The sequence below is a fragment of the Musca vetustissima genome, unplaced genomic scaffold (assembly GCF_032173495.1).
Source record: "Musca vetustissima isolate MV318-11 ecotype Yass unplaced genomic scaffold, APGP_CSIRO_Mvet_v1 utg15158, whole genome shotgun sequence".
NCBI classification, from domain to species: domain Eukaryota; kingdom Metazoa; phylum Arthropoda; class Insecta; order Diptera; family Muscidae; genus Musca; species Musca vetustissima.
Genome location: NW_026887821.1, coordinates 668,941 through 689,277, shown reverse-complemented (window position 1 = coordinate 689,277; position 20,337 = coordinate 668,941). Strand labels below are relative to the sequence as shown.

At 31.8% G+C, this 20,337-nt stretch overlaps 1 protein-coding gene across 1 annotated transcript; it reads right to left on the bottom strand.

The window, feature by feature from the left end:
* Nucleotides 1-4,499: 4,499 nt before the first annotated feature.
* Nucleotides 4,500-18,962, bottom strand: LOC133335568 (dorsal-ventral patterning protein tolloid). Its single transcript, XM_061543877.1, has 12 exons — nt 18,870-18,962; nt 18,456-18,802; nt 15,229-15,390; nt 12,786-13,061; nt 12,079-12,721; nt 9,984-10,185; nt 6,444-6,705; nt 6,168-6,373; nt 5,739-6,101; nt 5,208-5,675; nt 4,883-5,136; nt 4,500-4,807 (listed from the first exon to the last, which is right to left on the bottom strand). Exons 1-12 carry the CDS (start codon nt 18,960-18,962, stop codon nt 4,520-4,522), a joined length of 3,564 nt encoding a protein of 1,187 aa, XP_061399861.1. The 3' UTR covers nt 4,500-4,519.
* Nucleotides 18,963-20,337: the final 1,375 nt, after the last annotated feature.

The following is a 20,337-nucleotide window of genomic DNA, read 5'->3' as shown; positions in this document are numbered from 1 at the left end:
GCGGGCACGATAACTCAAAAACTAATAATCCAATCGGTTTCAAATTTTGGCACGTTTCTCTGGGAGTGTGTAGCTCTCGTATGAACTAGGATAAAGCTAATCGGTGAAGATCTTCCTTATTTTTTAACTTAGTTTGTGGTAAAAAATAGGCGATTTTCCATCAAAATTTTTTCAAAGTTCCGCCATTTTGTTAATTGTTGTGCGAAGTCAATAATCCTAGTTCATACGAGAGCCAGACATGTCCTCTTTCTAAAACAGTCGGAATTTTCGGATTCGGCCCATTTAAAATCTTAAAAATTAAAAAAATCGAGAAGGGGGGTGGGGGGGGGTCCCTTAAACGAATGTGCGAAAAAATCCACGCCAGTAATAACTATTAAAAAAAATATAAATGCAAGTCCATTGGTAGCTCTTGAAAAACTGATCTTAAAAAATCCTCGCCTATTAGTGACCCATGAAAAATTAATTTCATAACTCCACGCCTTTTTTGGTAACTTCAGAAGTAATTTTAAAGAAGCCACGACTATTAGTGACCCTTGAAAATTAAATTTAAAAACTTCACGTTTTGTTTCACACTTAAAAAATTAATTTAAAATAAACCATAACCATAACCCCATTAAAGGCCAGCTGCCTTTAAAATTAAAAATTATCCATTCTGTTCAAATAGTAAATAGAACTCAAAAATATAAAATTTTATAAAAAAGTATTTTTATGATTTTTAGTCTGTACCCAAGCAGGTGGTATACATGAGGAGTATAATTATGTATATGTGATTAACCCTAGTCTAAATAACCCAAAATCAAATCAAAAGCAGAAATAATAAATTTCTTAGAGGATTTATGGCATTTCAAATATGAATATTTTTCTGTACCTGTGCAAGTACAATGGACACTAATGAGTTAAAGCAAAAAATCCACTCCAATAATAAGCCTTGAAATGTTAATTTTAAAAAAATCGATGAATTTAACAATACTTCTTGAAAAATAAATTTAAAAAATCTACGCCTAAAGCTATACCTTGAAATTTAATTACAAAAATGTAACCATGAACGGTCATAGACTTAATAAACCTGAAAAATATGCTAAATATAAAAAAGTAGAATCACATTTATACTCAGCAACTAGATATATTACCCTGTCTAATGCTTTTTATTTCACTTTAATACGACTATTATTACCAGAGATATACCAATTTAAAGAATCAACGACACAGCAAAGCAGTGCAATTCAAAAATATGCATGCACAATCAATGGAGACCTCAAATCGAGATCCTCCCCCCACCACCCACTTTAACTACAATACGAAAGCACATAACAACAACAGCAGTATTTGCTTTGAACACCTATCCTCCCATTGCCACCCACTTTGTGGAGCATAACAATATCACAATAAGGGACCAGAGCACGAAACACTGGTAAGAGAGTAATTGTATTCTGCTCCACTCAGTTACATATTCACATAATGAGAACAGTTAATAATATTAATCAATGGTTTTCTCTTACATGAATCTTCTTCATTTATTAAATTTAATATTTTTGAACAGTTAAAAAATAAATTCTTTAAAAAACCATAGTTTATTATCTTTTAAAATCAAAAAATGTAAAGAGAACAAAAGTTACTTGATGCCTTTGTTTTTCTTGGGAGACTCAAAGAATGTTCTTGTTCTTACCTTCCGATCATGTCCAGTTTGGATAAAGGGCTCGACATCTTAACTAACAGAACATACACACGGACATTTAATGAAAAAATATTTTTTCTTATAAACGGCAAAGGCGAAAATATAAAACCCCGAAAATATTTTAACACACAATCTTTCTTTGAATATTTATCGCACGCTTTCGACACAGAAACGAAAAGGAAAATCAGTAGGAAGAAAAAGACTTAACTACTACAAAACACAGTTATGGCAAAGCGACACACGGTTTGTTTCCTTCATAAAATATATTTTTATTAAATTCATTCGCGAACAGAATACGGATTTCTACCGGGCAATTTATTTAACAATTTTGCAAAACAAATATTCCAATACGATCGATTTCTTATTGCATAGCAACTCCCGCAACCGCACTTCACGACATTTAAAGTCGAACTAAAGTCGAGTAATTTCCGAGAACGATGAATGGATCAAACAAATGGAGAATTACCCCCACTCTACCTAGGAAGAGAGCCAATTGTTAAACTCCATTACATTACGCACCCACACACATAATTGTTGGTGCATGGAGATGTCGTGAGATGCAAAATTAAAAATCCAATTAGAACTCCCAAATTCAGGCAATCCACTTTACTACAGCAACATAAATGACAATTAAGCGATTTTTTTGGTTTTGACTTTTTGAAAATTTTAAGAGTAAAATATTTTCAAGGACTATTTCTTATGCTCCATAGAGTGAGTGACAATACGGTTGGTTTTTTTAATTAATTAATTTTTTTCATTTTATAAAACAATTTTTTTTTTGCCACTCGCTGTTGTAAATTGCATTGCCTGAATTTTGCGAGTTCTACTTGGAACTTTTATTTTGCATCTCATGACATCCTCTCGTACCAACAGCTCTATGTGTATGTGCGTAATGCAATGGAGTTTGCCAATTGACTCTCTTCATAGTTAGAGTGGGTCAACTCTCCAATGGTGAGTCTCCATTTATTTCATCCATTCATTGTTCTCGGAAATTTCTCGACTTTAGTTCTTCTCTGAATGTCGTGATGTTCGGTTGCGGGAGTTACTATGCAATAAGAAATCGGTCGTATTGGAATAATTGTTTTACAAAATTGTTAAATAAATGGCCCGGTGGAAGGCCGTTTTTTGTTCGCGAGTGAATTAAATAAAAAGCTTATAAGGAAAAATCGTGTGTAGCTTTACCAAGACGGTGTTCTTTTTATAGTTACGTCTTTAACGTCCTACTGATTTTCCTTTTTGCTTTCCTTGTCAAAATTGTGCAATAAATATTCAATGTAAAATTGTGTGTCGATTTTAATTCGGGGTTTTTACAATCGCGTTTGCATTTTATAAAACAATAATATTACATTTTTTTAATTCCCCGTGTGTGTCTGTGTATGCTTTTTGTTTTGTTAGAAACGACGAGGCCTTTATAAAAAAGAAGAATATTATTTGTGACTCCTGAGAAAAAAGGCGGCAAACAACATTTGTTGTTGTTAGGGTCTATTGATGTTAACTGTTCTCATTATGGGAGAGTACACATGTACTCTTCTCAGTGGTTTGTTCTCTGTTTTTTTACTGTGATATTGTAATGCTCCACAGAGTGGGTGGTAATGGGAGAATAGATGTCCATAGCAAATACTGTTGTTATTGTGTGTGTTTCAAACTATAGTTAAAGTGGGTGGTGGGGGAGGATCTCCCGTCGCAGTCACCATTGGTTATGCATTCTTTAAATGGTTGTATCTCGGGTAATACTGGTCGTATTAAAGTGAAATAAAAAATATTTGAAAGGATAATGCATCTAGTTTCTGGGCAAAGAGCGATACATACGAGTGGATTTATTTAAATTAAATTTTGGATTTTTTAATTAATTTTCCAAGGGCTACCAAATGACATGGATTTTTTAAATAGATTTTCCAAAGATTTCCTATTGGCGTGGATTTTTTTTTAAATTTATTTTTCAAGGCTACCAATAAGGGAGGATTTTTAATTTAAATTTTTCAAGGGCTACCAATAGACGTTTTTGTTTAATGTAATGTCATACGGGTGTGTTATCTAGCGGTGAAAAGCAGAAACAACATCGATGTTTGTCAAACTAAACAAATATTCAACATATAGATGGCGGTAGAGGTGGCAGTTAAGAAATGATTTACACAGTATTGACTGAAACGAAGATGCTTTGTTTTATGTATAAAGAATTGTAGTCAATGTAACTTTAAAATTTTATGTTTGATTTCATATTTGTTAAATATAGATGTCGCTAAGACTTAACAGCGTCTGTTAAGTAGTAACATAAAATTTGCTGTTGTAAACAAATCCTACTCTACCACAGCACAGTAGTCCAATTTGTTAACATACAAAGTGTGATTTTTAGATATCTTTATAGTATGTTTAGTGTTTTAGTATATGGATAGCATTACAATAAAGATTCCATGATTTTTCCTGAATTTTATGTTTATTAACTTTTCCATAGCTCTTAAAAATCATCCTATAAATAAAACTCCTTATTTAAAATAATGATAATATTTTTTTTAATTTTAATTTATTATTTTTCATATCAACATTTACTTAATACACATACAGGAATAATAAAAAAAACATAAGAATAAATTTATGGATCTGTGCGACTTTGTACAATTGTTTGGCGGAATAAAATCTCTTAGATATCTTAAGGCAGGCAGGCAAATATTTACAATGGACATTTAATATACAACATAATTATAATAATATTAATAAACAACAACTATTTAGTAATTAATTAATGGATATTTTCTTTTTCAAACAAATCAAAATATTCAACCATGAACATGCAAGCAAGTTTATTTCACAACTGATTTTTATAGGAAAAATCGCTAGGAAATCACTTCAATTGAGGCGTAAACGTTGACCCGGTGTGCGATAGGGTGTGTAGTTACGTATACCCCGATAATCGTCTTGATCGTATTCATCACCGGAATTTGTGTCCGAACCACCATAGTACACCGATTTCATATAACCGGGGAATGGTGTTACAGACATATAATCATCGGCCACATCATCCTCTGGTGGCTCAACGGCCACAAAGGAGAGTGCAAAACCACGCAGGGAAGTCGATTCATCGGTTTGGAAACGTATTAATATTGTATCGGAATAGGACACAATGACGGGGGGTTTCTGCAAAAGGAGAAATAAAAGAAAAATTGATTGTTAATTTGAGAGACTTAAAAACAAATAGATTTTGAAACTTACCCTATTGCCACAGTATCTGCCATGAAAGGTATTTCTTTGGAAACTCTGTTCCTCGGATATTTCCACAGAATCATAATCACATCTATCGGAGTACTCAATTTCAAAATGTAGGAACTTGATTTTGACACTGCTGTCCGGATCGGCCTGTATACGCCAATTACAATACATGTTGCGTTTGTAATTACGCTGGCCGAAACGTGGATGGGAATAGAAGATTTGAGAGCGATTTGTGGCCCTTAAGTAGCCACCACATTCTGCAAGGAAGAAAAATAAATAAGAAATTATTTCATAATTCATTTTTCTATATGGAATATTTTTTACTTACCCGTTGAATATGTGGCCATAAAGCCTTTCCGCTGCAACCCCGCATCTGTCTTCAGCACCATAAACATATCATTGGACGAGGCCACTACGGCATAGGGTTCTTTGCCACCACAATATATACCCAATATGGAACTATTTTCCGATTTACCATCATGTATGCCGACATAGTCATAGATACACTCTTGATGATTTTCCAATTGAAAATCATGGAATGTCAATTGAACACGATGACCCAAAACCGTGTGGAAATGCCAGTAACAATAAATATTGCGTGGATAATCCTCAGGATAGTGGGGGCTGGAGATCACACCATATGGATTGGTTATTTCAAATTTACAACTGGTCTCAGTGCAGTTGTGGCGATTTTCATGTAACGTAAAACCATTGCGGCAGCTGCAGACATACGAACCGTAGGTGTTGCGGCAGTAGTGTTGACAGCCTCCATTGTTAATGCTGCACTCGTCGGTATCTGAAATATAAGGAAATTAATTTAGTATTTAAGTTCAATGATTATTTTTTCTGTTCCTCTTACCAATTTCAAATTTCGCTGAAAATCCCAAATGTTGTACCGATTTATCCGAAAAGAATTCCAAACGCAAAATATTTTGCTCCGAATTGACAGTGGGTGGTAGTTCATGACCACAATATACCCCAATTTTCTTTAGACGATTATCTCTCAGCTTGGAGTAGATAACCAAATAATCGTAATTACATTCGGTGTATTGCATTTTGGTACCCTCTAAATCGAAATGGGTAAAATTCAAGAATACCGCATGATTTGCTGGAGCCACAATCTCCCACACACATTCCTTTGAGATGGGATAGACATCTGGCCAACCGGGTGAATTCACCGTGCCATTACCCACACTGGCATCAATGATACCGCCACAGGCATCTGAAAAAAATTGGAAATTTTATTATTTAAAGTTCTTTAAATTTTAGTAAGGTTTTTGCCACTTACCTTCACAACTCTTTCCATCCGCCTGCAGCTCATAGCCAGCAAAACAACCACACTGATAACTGCCCAGTGTATTGATACACTCATGCTCACAGCCATGATTGCCGAATTGACATTCATCAACTTCCTGCATGAACACGGCTGAAAAGCCCACCTTTTGCACCGAACCATCCGATACGAATTTTACGTACATTTGATTGCTGTTGGTCCTATAAATAATACAACAATAAAAATTTTGATAAATATTTAAACTTAAAAAAAAAATTATTTTTTACTTACTTTATATTCGGTGGCAATTTATAACCACAAAAGATGCCAATTAATTCCGAATCCGTACTATTGCCATCTCGTATTTCAACATAATCATACATACAATTATCATGATTTTCCAATTCGAAAGATTGAAACTTGAGGGCCACCTGATGATTTTCCGGCACGGTTATACGCCAAACACATTCCTTGTCGGGAAAATATTCCAAGGGATAGTTGGGTGAATCGATGCGTCGATCATCGGTTAAATAAATATCGCCACCACAGACAACTGGGAATATATAATAAAAAACAAAATATATTAGAAATATTAGTTGAATATAATAATTTTAAAATAAAATTAAACCAAAACTTAAAAACAAAAATTAAATAAATATTAAAACAAGTCTTGAATTAATTTTAATAGGATAAATTGAAAAAAGTCGAAGTTATTATCCCACTATCGAAATTCGAATAGAATGGGGTCTATATTACAATGTTCTCATGAATCCAGTAGTACGAAATCATATTGTTAAAATGACAAAAACCCCTCAAATAATTTCAGACAATGATGGTAGAACTTGAGATGTTAGAACATAATGCCAGAATGCTCCTTATCAGACTACAGTAAAATGTCCACCACCTGCCCAATTTTAATATCTTATTAATTTTGCCACTTATCTGTGAATTTGCATCTCATTCATCATATTTTTTAAATTTAATCCTACACATAATTTAGTGTTTCTAAACATAAAAATTCTTGATCGGAAGAGATTTTCTATTAGCACCTCCACTATTTGAGAAGGAGTAACAAACTTAGAGAAATTCAGTTCAAAGTGTACTGTACTGAACTAAATGAATAATAATACAAGATAACAACAAATTCACAACAGATTTATATGGTTAGTGTTTAAAAAAATCTCTCTCTTCAATTGAGACGTAAACGTCGGTCCGGTGTACGATAGCGTGTGTAGTTACGTATACCCCGAAAATCGTCTTGATCATATTCATCACTGGAATATGTGTCTGGACCACCATATTACAGCGATTTCATATAACCGGGGAATGGTGTTATAGACAGAGCATCAGCCACATCATCCTCCGGAGGCTCAACGGCCATTATATTCTTTTATATTTAGCCCTAGAAATAATTTGATGCTTGCAAACATAAATATTGGTAGGAAGAAATTTTCTATGAGAGAGATTTTTTTTTTTAAGAGAGAACAAAAAAAAATTAGTGAATTTCTTTTCAAAGAATACTGAGCTAATTAACTGAATATGATCACGATTTAAACCAAATTCGAAAAAATAACAATACTAAAGAAATATCTCAAAAAAAAAAAAATCCTTTAAATATCTAGTTATTTAGACGACTCTATTATGGTAATTTTTGTGGTCTTAATACTTATTTTTTTTGTTTTTCCACATTTTATCAACTTTTCAAATCCTACTTTGTAAAAAAAATAAAAAAGAGGACTTACCCTAATAATTACGAATAAAAGACATATGTATAACGCCTAATCGGAATTTCTTAAGAATAAATAGTTTTTTTTTTGCTACTGGTAGGACAGAGAACCCTTCACCGTTTCCTTTTCCTCAACACTGAAAGAAAAGAAAAAAGTTGTTGTTTAAAGCCCATTGGAGAAAAATTCGAGAAAAATATAATTTTCAAATAGAGATGGATATCAGAGCTACAACATAATAGTACCCTGTGCCGCAGAGAGGCGTAGAATAAAATATACAAGGATTCTATAGGGAGGAGAAAAACCCCAACACATATTGATGGATTTGAATTTATGTTGGATGTTCGCTGGATATACAAAAAAATATATTTGTTTTAATACTGAAATATTATCCGATTATATTTTTTAACTGCATGACAAAGTTTGACAAATCTAGATACAATATAAATCCTGCTGATGTTACTACCACTTCGGAGAAGTCTAATCTTAGCTAAAAATAGCCTTTTAAAAATTGCTTTCTTGAGGTAAAAATTTAAATTTATAAAGTTTAAGAAAAATTGAAATTCACTTCAGCATAAATACGTATATGAGTCGTTTATTTTAAAAGTGAGTTACATACATTTTAGGTTAGGTACGTACATTTTAGGTTCTGATACACATCCTACTTTTCTAGTTTCGGAATATGATAGAAAATTCATAAGAGAAACATATAGGATGCGTTTTCTTATTTATAAAAAGCTTCATACACGAACCAAAATAAAGACATATATTGACACATATTGAGGACATAACAATAGGATTCCCTTTCTAACGAAATTTCTTCCGCATATTGAAAGGATTATAGAGAAAATAGCAGTTTAATTTGCATTAACAGCCTTAATTCAAATTAATTTGTACATTATCCTCCTTTTTATGTGTTTTTAATGCACAAAATCAAACTGAATTTATACCGAATTAAGCAATTTCAATATGGCAATGCCGTAGAAAATAAATTGATTGTTGTCAAATTTGTTTGAAATTCAACAATTATTCAAATTGGGAGCTGTTTTACTATCGTTATAGCTGATTTTCTTCCTTTCTGCAATGTATCAATTTTATAAAGACGTAATCCCAAAAAATATTGGAAACAAATGCCAATATCTTCTTCCTACACACAGACGAACAATAGTTTTGAAACAAAAAATTGTTTCATAAATGCAGAAATTTGCCTGTCAGGGGTAAATATTAATTCAAATTAAGAACTTTTTAATGCAAATTAAGGCTGTCGTCTGTCTAGGGTATAAGTGATAGTACTTTTGAAGTCATTGTTTTGGCCTTATTTTATGCATTATTCGAGGATTTAATAATTCTTTTCAATTTATTTCCTAATTTATAATACTTGGAATTTCATTTCAAAAATTGTGTTGAATTCATTAGCCAGGTAATTAACACTAATGTCCTATCAATAGAGTATCGAAAGCTATACAAATATACATACTCGACTGCAAAAATAAATCATAATTATTTCAACATCATTTTTGTTTAATGGCATGAAATGAACGAATTCGCCTAACAAAGCTAATGGCACCATTGTTAACAATTGTATTTCAAACACTCTACTAAATATCGGCTATGACATGTGTGAAGGAACTAAATAAAGTGCTCTGCAATGAACATTTACCATAAATAAGCAAATTCAAATTGGTGGGCAATTCCAAAACCATAGCAATAAAATGTGTCCCCATGCATTGGGGAAAGTATTTGGCAACGAAGCATGGTAATATTCTGAAGGGAAGTGAATGTGTAAAGTGTAAAAAACACACTATGCGTTCTAGAACATACCTGCATATAAATATTTGTAATGATGTTTTTTGAACCAATGTTGTGCAGAAAATTTAAATTCTCATGCGAATCAGAAAAGGTGTGAATTTCTGAGGGGAAGTGTATGTGTAAAAAACACACCGTGTGTTCCAGAACATACCGAATATAAGTACTTGTAATCATAATTTTTTTGAAGCCAATAACCCCATAACTATTTTGATCTTATATCGCCACAGTAGTAATTAATAATTCATAATATTAGAATTCATCTAAAAATAACCAATTTTAATTTGTTTTTTTTACTTACCTTCAAAATCGGCAATGAATCCGCGATAACCTTTACTGCCACCATGACGATTAACGTAACTAATAAGCATGCGACTGGAATCACTTTTTATCGTCACAGATGTATGATTCCCACACAGGCGTTGTATAACCGGTGATTTATGCCAATAACCATCACGTATTTCGATATAATCCTTGGAACAATCAGGTGATGATAATAAATTCTAAATTGTGTGGGGGAAAAAGAGAGACATAGGGTTAGTGAACGATTAGTTTATGTTATTGGCAAGAGGGAGTAAACAATTAAGCTTTGTATGAATTATTAATAGAGGGTATGGTGATGCAATTGCAGATCGTATATCCAAAAAAGGTCAGCAGTACTGGAAAAATTTTTTTGAGAGCTTCATAATATATATTTTGATCGAAGGCCTCATATTGGTAGAATGTAATTAAAAATTGTATATTTACAGGGAACCTTTTCAATATACCTCGAAGTAAATAAGTCTTTTTTTAACGTCTCCTATCAGCTGAAGATATTTGAAAGTATTCTCATAAACCAAAATTTTAAGTGACCCATTATTTAGAATGACGTTCTATTCTAAGTATTTGAAGGGTATTTTATATTCCAAATACCTGATGAAAATATTATATCCTGGTAATATGAGGGTAATCCCTAATATAGGAGATTTAGTGTTTAATTTAGAAAAACATATTGATTTTCATCATCATCTCATTTTCATCATCATTTAGAAAAACCTCTAACAAAAGAAGAAATTTAATTATTTTGTTTATTAAATTAATTACTTTTGAAGGAAATCCCCTATATCTACATATATTTTCACTGTACTTTACATTTGGAAGACCAGCTAGTGAAGATTTCATATTTATAAAAGATACTCAATTTCGATACACAATTTTAAGGACCTCTAAATAAAGAAGACCATGGGATGTATTTAATCTACTGAATGCGAGTTGGCTGTAATTCGAGTGAAGGTCTTTCTAATTCCTCAATAAAGTCTTCGGACGATTTTTATGACTTTATATCTACTGAAGTCATAACATTTTTTATTGGATCCAATATAAACCTCTAATACGCAAATAGAACTCATACATAGGGATCATTCCATGGCATTTTTCATTGGGCCCAATATAAATTTCTAATACACAAATAGAACTCTTTTATAGCGATCTGTTCTCTTTAGAGCTGTCCTTCCTTTGTCCTTTGACAATATTTTTGATCTCGCATGGACCATTGGAAAATCTTCGTCCTTTTGGAGAATTATTTGATGTCCCCTTTTATATCAAACCGTTTTTAGATCTTTTAAGATAATATTTTTTACGTCTTCAAACCATAATGAATATAGTATGGATCCACATATTTTGAAGTTAATAGAATCCACATATTTTGAAAGAAATAGACAGGAATTTCTTTGACATCTATTTCAATATATTCTGAGATTTTAAAGTTTTTGGTCAGTCAATTTGTCATTGGATTAAAATTTGAAAGGGCTATATTTATGTTTAACCCTTTGAGCCCCGAATTTTTTCCGTAATCATAGAACAATTTTCTGTTCACAGATTTAATGCAACTATCCTAGATAGGATATGGACAAATTTTGACGCCGCTACATCCTTGCATTCGGGAGATACAGTACATTCTTTCTGAAAAATAAAAGCCCAATATCAAGAAAACCAAATGAAAAATCGACGAAAAAATAATTTTAAATTATTCTCTATATTCTGTTTTACAAGAATCAAAAATAATTCTTCAGAGTATATTTCAAATACGAAGCGATTTAAATAATTTGGACTGTATACACAAATCAGTACTGTACACATTTTTGCCCTCTTCTCTATATTAAAAAGCTCATAACTTTACCAAAAATTTGAATTTTTTAGATTTTTCTTGTGGTATGTGTCGTCCATAATCAGGCCTTTACGAAAGGAATATATATCTACTATATATTAAATATTAGCTCTAAAACATTTTGTTGCCTGTGGGCAACATTGGGCCACAAAGGGTTAAGGATTTTCTATTCATAGAAGACTTTTTTAAGTTTTTATGTAGTTCATAATTGTTTTTTATCTCATAAAATATTAAATATTTTTCAACTTACCACTTGATGCAGCTGCAAGATAATCCTTTCACCATTCGTTGCCGTTATTCTCCATTCACACGACTCCAAAGATCTATCAAAATCCGTAGCTGTATCATCATCATCCTCATCCAACACACCATTACCACTACCCTCAACATCCAGCACATTTTCACGATCTTTCGTTTTGGATCTATAATTAAAATGCGGAGCAATAATTTGTCCAGCATTCTGTTGAAAAGTGCGACCACATGTTGCACATTTATATAGCAAATTTGCTTGGGCAATATCACCACGACTCAGTCGCACACGTTGACCAATTTCGATTTTTTCATTTTCTCTTACACCAATCGGTTGTATTGTATCGAGATAGACATTTTTCGAAAATGTATTACGGGCATAGTGCATTATGGAATTGTAATCATAGGGTAGACCAAGCGAATCAACATCTTCGGGGGAGAGTACATCAAAATTATATTCCTGACCCTTCATAATATTCGCCTTATTGATGATAATGTGGTTGTCACGATCTACTCGGGTGTGTTCATGCCAAAAACCCACAACGTGACCCAATTCATGAACGACAATGCCGAATTTTTCACAATTACGGCCAATTGAGATGGCCTGACGTCCATTGCCACGTTTGCCAACAAAGGAACAACATCTATAAAAAACAATTGGAAATTAATTTGTGTTACCAAAAAATGTCTCAACTCAACTGAACTTACCCGCAATTTTTAATGGTGAAATAGATGTAGTTCGGATGCACCTTGGGATCTCTTTCCACAAATTTAATACACGTAAAATTCTCCCAATGACGCATGGCCTGTTTAAACAAAGCCTTGTGGGCGCCACTGAAGATGTGATCAATTTCATAGGGTATAACACCATAATCCCAGATCCTTTCCTTTTTCGCTGTCACAGCTCGGCGATTGCGATGCACATCATTTTGATTTTGCTGCTGTTGTGTTAATAAATGTTGTTGCGGCCTAGGCAATTTAGGACTATGAGAAAAAGAAAACAAATTTTTATATTTTTCGATTTTTTACAATTTTTTATTATTACTTTTTCAATTTTTTCTACATTTTGAACTAAAACTAATTTTTTTAAACATTTTTGTCTACTCTAATACTGTTTTTATTCTATGAGCCTCTGCAATGTATTTTTGAGAGATCATCCGTTTTTTTTCTTGTGAAGTTTTACGTCTTTTCGGATATTTATGTATGTATGTCGTGTTATGCCCTGAAAGAGAAGTATATAGGCCAAATTTAGTACAGTTTTCAAGAGAAAAATTAACAAAAATTATTAGATTTTTTTTTTGATGGCAAAGAAAAACTGAATAAAACTTTGGCTATAATGGCTTCTCCGAAGGAAGTTTAAAATTTGGGTTTACAAATTATTGAAAATAAAATTCAGAACAAGATAGTGAAGGAAATATTGAACGCTCCTGGAAATATTGAACATATCAGATTCTCAGGAACGATTGAAAAAAATGTTCGATTTTGAAAAAAGATTTTCATGAAATGGCGGAGTATCTCTAAAAATAGAATAACTTAAAATGAACCTCTATAGACACCATTTTTTTTAAGGCTGGTATATATTTTATGGTTGATATAGGAATGAAGAAGTGTAATAGATTTTCGAACCATCGGGACCTTGTATGAAGTCCATTTGAATGGAAGATTAGCAAAATAGATTCTTCAAAAAAAATTTCACAGGTTGTTTATAGTTGGGAGGCCTCTTAAATAATATAAAACCCTATTTTATTATTTAGTAGATTTAGTAGATTATTTGTAAGAGCCTTAAAGAAATTTTAAATAATTTAGAGTTTATGTATCGATGAAAGCCTTTCGGCAATAATATAAGGCTCTTTATACTGATTTTATTAATAGAAGACCCTATTCAGGCTACTCTATGCAGAGGACACTATGTTGTGCAATTTCAGAAGAGAATATATTTGGAAGTCTATATAAAGAACAGTTCTACCACTTTTCGTGAGGGTCTTTTTAGCAGTTTTCGGAAAATTTTAAAGAAATTGATAGAAAACATTTTTCAGGGAGAATATGAATAGGAGCCTTTTAGAAATTTAAAAAAAAAATCTTTCGAGGTCTTTTTAACCATTATTCAGAGAGAAGCCTTTGTTTAACCCTTTCAGTGTTTTTGTTATATTCGACCATTCTCTTTCTTTGCTATTTTTCGGTTATCCTCTGTATGTTTTTGTATTTGCTGAAAGACAGACGAAACTATTTTAGATTTTAATTCCGACAAAATTTTTTTTGACACTGAAAGGGTTAAGTACTCCAAAAATATAATCTAAATTTGGAATTAATTTGTAAATCTTCTACGAACTGATTATTTGTTAGACTGGTGATTATTTGTCGATCTTATTTAGAGAAGACATTTTTCGAAAGCTTTTCTACAATTTCAGAAAATATTTTTAATCTTGTGGAAATTATTTGTCGATCTTATTAGAGCGAACATTTTATGAAGGCTTTTCTAGAATTTCAGAAAATATTTGTAATCTTCTATCGATATGTGATTCTCCAGAGAGATTTTTTGGAAGAACCTTAACTTCTTGAAAACCCTTAAAGGCCACCCGATTAAAAAGATTTCTTCACTGAATTTCGATCTACATTTGACACATTGGTTCTGTTTTGCGTGTACAATTTAAAACATCAAAAAAAAAAAAAAAAACATTTTCAAGGATTTGTTTTATCTCCCTTTTGATTTCATCTCAGAAAACATATAATTTTGTAGAAATTATTTTGAAATATAGCCTTCCATCACAAAACACCTGCTGTTTGAATATTTTTAAATTGTTTAACCCATGCTGAGATTGATGTTATTTAACAAACCATTTTAAGGTTATTTAAATTCTTTTGATTTTTATTTCCTCAAGTGGCTTCTTCAAAACACCTCTTATTAGAATATATTTTTGATATTCTAGCGATATGTGGTTCTTCTGATAGATTTTTGGAAGAACTTTAAAAAATATGAGACCCTATATATAAATAAGTCTTCTATAAAAAAAAGTAAAATCGCTAATATTTTTATAACCCTTTATTTTAATGACACCACTTCATAAATATCCGAAATATCGTCATAAATCCTTCGTTTTTAGCGGCAATTTAATTTGTTTATAACAATTTAATTATGTACACATTTATTTACCTGTTCATTTCCTTTTTCCGTTTCGGGGCATCCTCTTTTTTGTGACTTTGATCATGCTGATGATGGTGTTGTTGTTGTTTTTGTTGGTGACGTTTTTTATGATTCTTAGAACGACCACCAGCCACTTTTACTTTCTTTCCCTTGAGCTGTTTGAAAAGGCGCCTGTAAAGAGTGTGAAAGAGAAAGAAAATTAGAGTACCATAAAATAAAAAAATTGCACAATTGCTGCAATAACACCTAAAACCAATGTAATATGATCTTGATATGATTTAAATAGCCGTTGTAAACAAGCCGAACTCAGCAGGTAGTAACACTACGATCCTCCTTCCAGGTAAACACACTCGCACATACACACAAATAAGAAAAACATCCTTAATTGACAACTCCCTGGGATTTTCCAGGGAATTTCTACCTTGACGACCCAATTCATAATGAGTCACAAGAAATGTTAGAAATTCCCGGGTAAAACCCATAACGAATTGAATTGAAAATCGTCGGCCGAACATAAGTGGTACTACCACTTAAGGTAAAAAGGGATCAAGGATGTTGCAAAAACAAACCATTGTTTTATTGGGCTTATCAACAAAAGTGGGTGCTTAAAACACACAGCGATCATAAAACACTTGAAATCCTCTATTTTGCAGGTAGCCGTTTTGTAAGATATACCGATTAGATACTTGAGATTTCCTATCGTGTAAGTCAAGAAGAGATAGATAACAATAGCACGAGTTTTGTGTGTTCGGAGTTTTAGGAAGAAAAATGAGAGAGGAAATGCAGAGATGGGAGTATCATTTCTGATATAGAAATAATAAATGATAAAGAGAGATTGTATGAAGGAATCTATAGGCTTTATGATACTCTTGTATATCGCTAAGGGGAGGAATAAATTAAAAAATGAGAATTTTAAAAATTCATTTTTTGAATTAATATTTGACATGAGTTTTATTAAGAATTGAAATGCTTACTATTGGTTTGTCTTTAGTGTTATTAAAAACTGAATATATTAGACACTTTAATGATGTTTTTATTATTTTTCCGGGAAGATATTAATAAACCATTAAATATTTGTCATGGAATTATAAAACTATCATAATTATAAAACTATCGGGACGACATTTGTTTGTAAATTCTTTTCAGCAACAATTCTTTGTAAAATCTTTGAACAGCAAAAATTAGAAATTACGAAAATATGAGGATTTTAATGAATAATAAAAACTAAGAAAATATAAATTGTCCTACAAAGAACTAAACAAAAAATTGTTTCGATAGACTTTAGAATTAAAATAATAACAAATCAGAAAAAAATATAAATAAATATCGAAAATTGACCATATATCTATGCATTATTCGAAAAGAATAAACTGGGAAGCCTTACAAAGGTCTTGAAAAAATTTAATAGATTTTTAAGGGTTTATTTGTAAGGTACCGACTACTTTTATCCATTAGTTCGGAAGGCTATTTTAAAGACCTTTTAGAATTATGTAAATAATTTAGTGGTTTAAAGCTCTTTACATTTTATTAATATAAGATCCTATTCAGCCTACTCTATGTACAGGATACAATGTTGATGGTTTTTTCGAGGAAAATATATGTGGAAATCTTACAAAGGTGTTATAAAAATGTACTCGATTTTATAGGTTTTATTTATAGCGGACAGTTTATCCATTATTTCGGGAGGGTCCTTTTTAAAAGAAATTGATACAGAACATTTTCGAGAGAGCACGTGTATGAGCAGAAATCTTGAAAAAAAAAATAAATAAATCTGTAGAGAACTTTGTTATCCATTATTCGGAGAGAACATTTTAGGGATCCTTTGTTAAGACTATCTATAGAGGTTATGTATATCTATTAAAGCCCTTCTGGAATAATATAAGGTCCTTTATACTGTTTTGTTTTTAATGTAAGATCATATCCAGGCTACTCTATGTAGAGTACATTTTGTTGATGCATATTTCGAGGAAAATATATTTGGAATCTTTGTAATAAAAATTAAAAAAAAAAATATATCGTGAAATTTTTTTGTAATTTAATAAAAAAAAAATCAGACAAAAATATTAAAATTAAAAATTGTAAATAAATAGCCATTAAAATTAAAACAAAAAATCAGAAAGAAGTAACGAATCGAAAAAAATGTTATGTAAAAAATACAATTTAAAATTATTTTACAAATGTAAAATAATTTGAAACTGGATCATTAAATATATAAGAAGTTTTAATATTTGCCAAATATATTTTTTATTTGAGGGAATATTTTCTCTTAGAATACTCTTTCTATAGATATCCTTTCAATGCAGTGTTATAGATGACATATTTTTAAACGGCTTCAAGGAAACATACTAATAAATATTTTATATATGAAAATAAGTCAAACAAATCCATAGAAAATTCCAAATATTTAAAAAATGTTTTAATTGTAGTAAAGGTTTAAAAAGGTATGTCATTTATTCTCAATATGACCCTTAAGAGATTTCTCATAGCTACAACAACAAAAATGTCGCAAACAAAATTCCCAATAGGAAGTTGCAATCTGGTAATTCCATACAATTGGAAAATTTTGCATACAAATGTTTGCAATGAAAATTGTCACTTAGGAAATTTAATGGCTTTTCCGACATATGTATGCGTTTTTAAATATTTACAATAACTATAGAAAATAGATATATGCCCCTAATTTCCATTGAAGTCAAAATTTCCATACATCTCAAAACTAGGCAAATTTTCCAATAGATAAAATAGTCTAAAGGAATTTTTAAATTTAATAAAAACGCCAAAAATCTAATTCGGAGAAAATCGACTTCTTGGAATTTCAAAAGACAATTTCTTTTCTGAATTTCGCTCTACATTTGACACATTGCTCCTGCCCTGTGTATTTTTGAAACAGAAGACAAAATATTTTATTTTCAAGGACTTGTTTTATCTCCCTTTTTTGATTTTATCTCCGAAAACATATCATTTTGTAGAAATGATTTTGAAATATAGTCTTCCATCACAAAACAAAACACCTGCTGTTTGAATATTTTCAAATTGTTTAACCCATGCTGAGATTCATGTTGTTTAACAAACCATTTGAAGGCTATTCAAATCCTTTTGTTTTTTCTTGTCTTTTGAGATTCTCAAGTGGTTTCTTTGAAACACCTGCCGGTATTGTTTTTGGCAATTTTTGATATTTGGTTGTGTTTTTTGTTGGTTTTGTAATTTGATTTGATTTTCATTTCTGTTTGTCTTACCTTTTTAAGGTCATTTGTCTTAGTTTCTCCTTGGGTATGCCATGCGAATCATCACCCTTGTCTTTCTTCTCGGCAATAAGTTTCTCTGCCGGTATACTCGGCTGGGTGATGATGTTGCGCTCATAAAAGAAATTATTGTGAATGTCGTGTTCAATATTTTTGCCATTCGATTGTATTTTACTGGCATCGCCATTATACAGAAACGAAGGCAAATTATTATGGGGCTTCTTGCGTCCTTTTTTCGATGACATCATAGATTCACGATCAGCTTCGGCGGCGGCTAATTCCAGCAAATGTTGGACATGGGCTGGGGATTTTCCCGCCGTATTGCCTTTGGTATTGGGAGCCTAAGGGAATTAAAAAAATAATTTCATTATTTTTATAATTAAATTTATAAAAATATGAATAACTTACAATTTGTTTATCGATTGTTATAAACTGCTCCGGCCTCTCGATTATATCAAAAAGACCATCGGGATCGATTTGTAATTGCTCATGTTTTGCCATAAGACTTTTTGAATTATAACCATAATTAAATCCACTTGTTTGGCTTATTAACAATAAGCACCACACACAATTCAATATTAACATTTTACTCATTTTTTATTACGATAATTTTTTTCTTTGAAAATGAATTTTCAAAATTTATCACTTCACTTGTATTTGATGTTGTTGTAATTAAATTCTTATCACCAACATATTATTCCTTTAAAAATTGATTTCTTGGTTTTTATTAATTCCTAAGAATTTTATTTTTTTTTTCGAAACTATTTGAAATATTTTCTTTTATTTTTTGTATTGCAATGATTTATGTTTTCAAACTCTCTCCTGGTTTGTTTGGTTTGGTGATATTGAACTTCACTCTTTGAAAACAAATCTCTTACTGATCGCCTAACACACGCAGTGCTCGTAATATATTTGTATTCTTAGTTCAAGAACAACATCATCACGGCCCGAGATGTGATGAGGAAGGAAGGTAGAAAACCGACAAAAAAGAAATGTGTGGCGTCGGCGGTGTTGGTGGCGGCTGCGCACATGCATACATACACACACACACACCGGGCACCAAAAACAAAACACACAAACAAATAAGGCTGATCGTATTCACTAAGGCATCCCATTGCTACAAACGGATCAAAGGCACATTAACACACAGAAGTAGATAGGCACACACACACACCATCGCACTTTCACACTGAACTCATAAAACTTCTACTCACAGTTCTCGGATAAACCTTAATGTATGTATGGATGTGCGCCAGCAGCAACAACAACATCGACCGCACCAGCATTAGCCTTTGCATTGATACGCTTTAAGGGTATCTTCTTGTTAATATAATCTGCTCCAAAAGATCGCAAGCCTATCATCATAAGGCGCAGGCGTATCCACCGCTCTGGTCGAACAAAACAACAATTCACTGCCACACATTTATGGGGGAGAGTTGTGTGTGTTGTCTTTATGGAGCATTTCTTAAAAAACAGTCACACACACTAACACACTTATGTTCTGCTTTTCGTTTGTTTGCTCTTTTGGAGCTGGATTTTTTGTCTTCATCTGCATACCGTAAAGAATCCAACAAATATTGCAACATAACTAAAGCTCTGGGTTTGTCTTCTACCCCTTATCTTTGTGGTTCTACACAACTTTGTTGGCATTCTTTTTGTATTCCCCTTTTGGAAATGTAAATAAAATTGTATCGAAAGTAAATTTTATTTGGCACAGTTCACAGTGTTTTGCAAAGTGTCTGGCAAAATAAAATACTATAAGAAATGCGGAACCATATTTATAAATGTAGGTATATCTTTTTAGAGTCAAATATTCAATAATATTGTAGTTTCAAGTATAAGTATTCCAAATCTAATCCGTTGTAAACTTTTTATC

Coding starts and splice junctions, on each gene's coding strand:
- LOC133335568 (XM_061543877.1), bottom strand. CDS start 18,962: ATGGCAAAACATGAGCAATTACAAATCGATCCCGATGGTCTTTTTGAT. Junction 18,803..18,869: donor TAACAATCGATAAACAAATT/GTAAGTTATTCA, acceptor TAATTCCCTTAG/GCTCCCAATACCAAAGGCAA. Junction 5,676..5,738: donor TTCAGCGAAATTTGAAATTG/GTAAGAGGAACA, acceptor CTTATATTTCAG/ATACCGACGAGTGCAGCATT.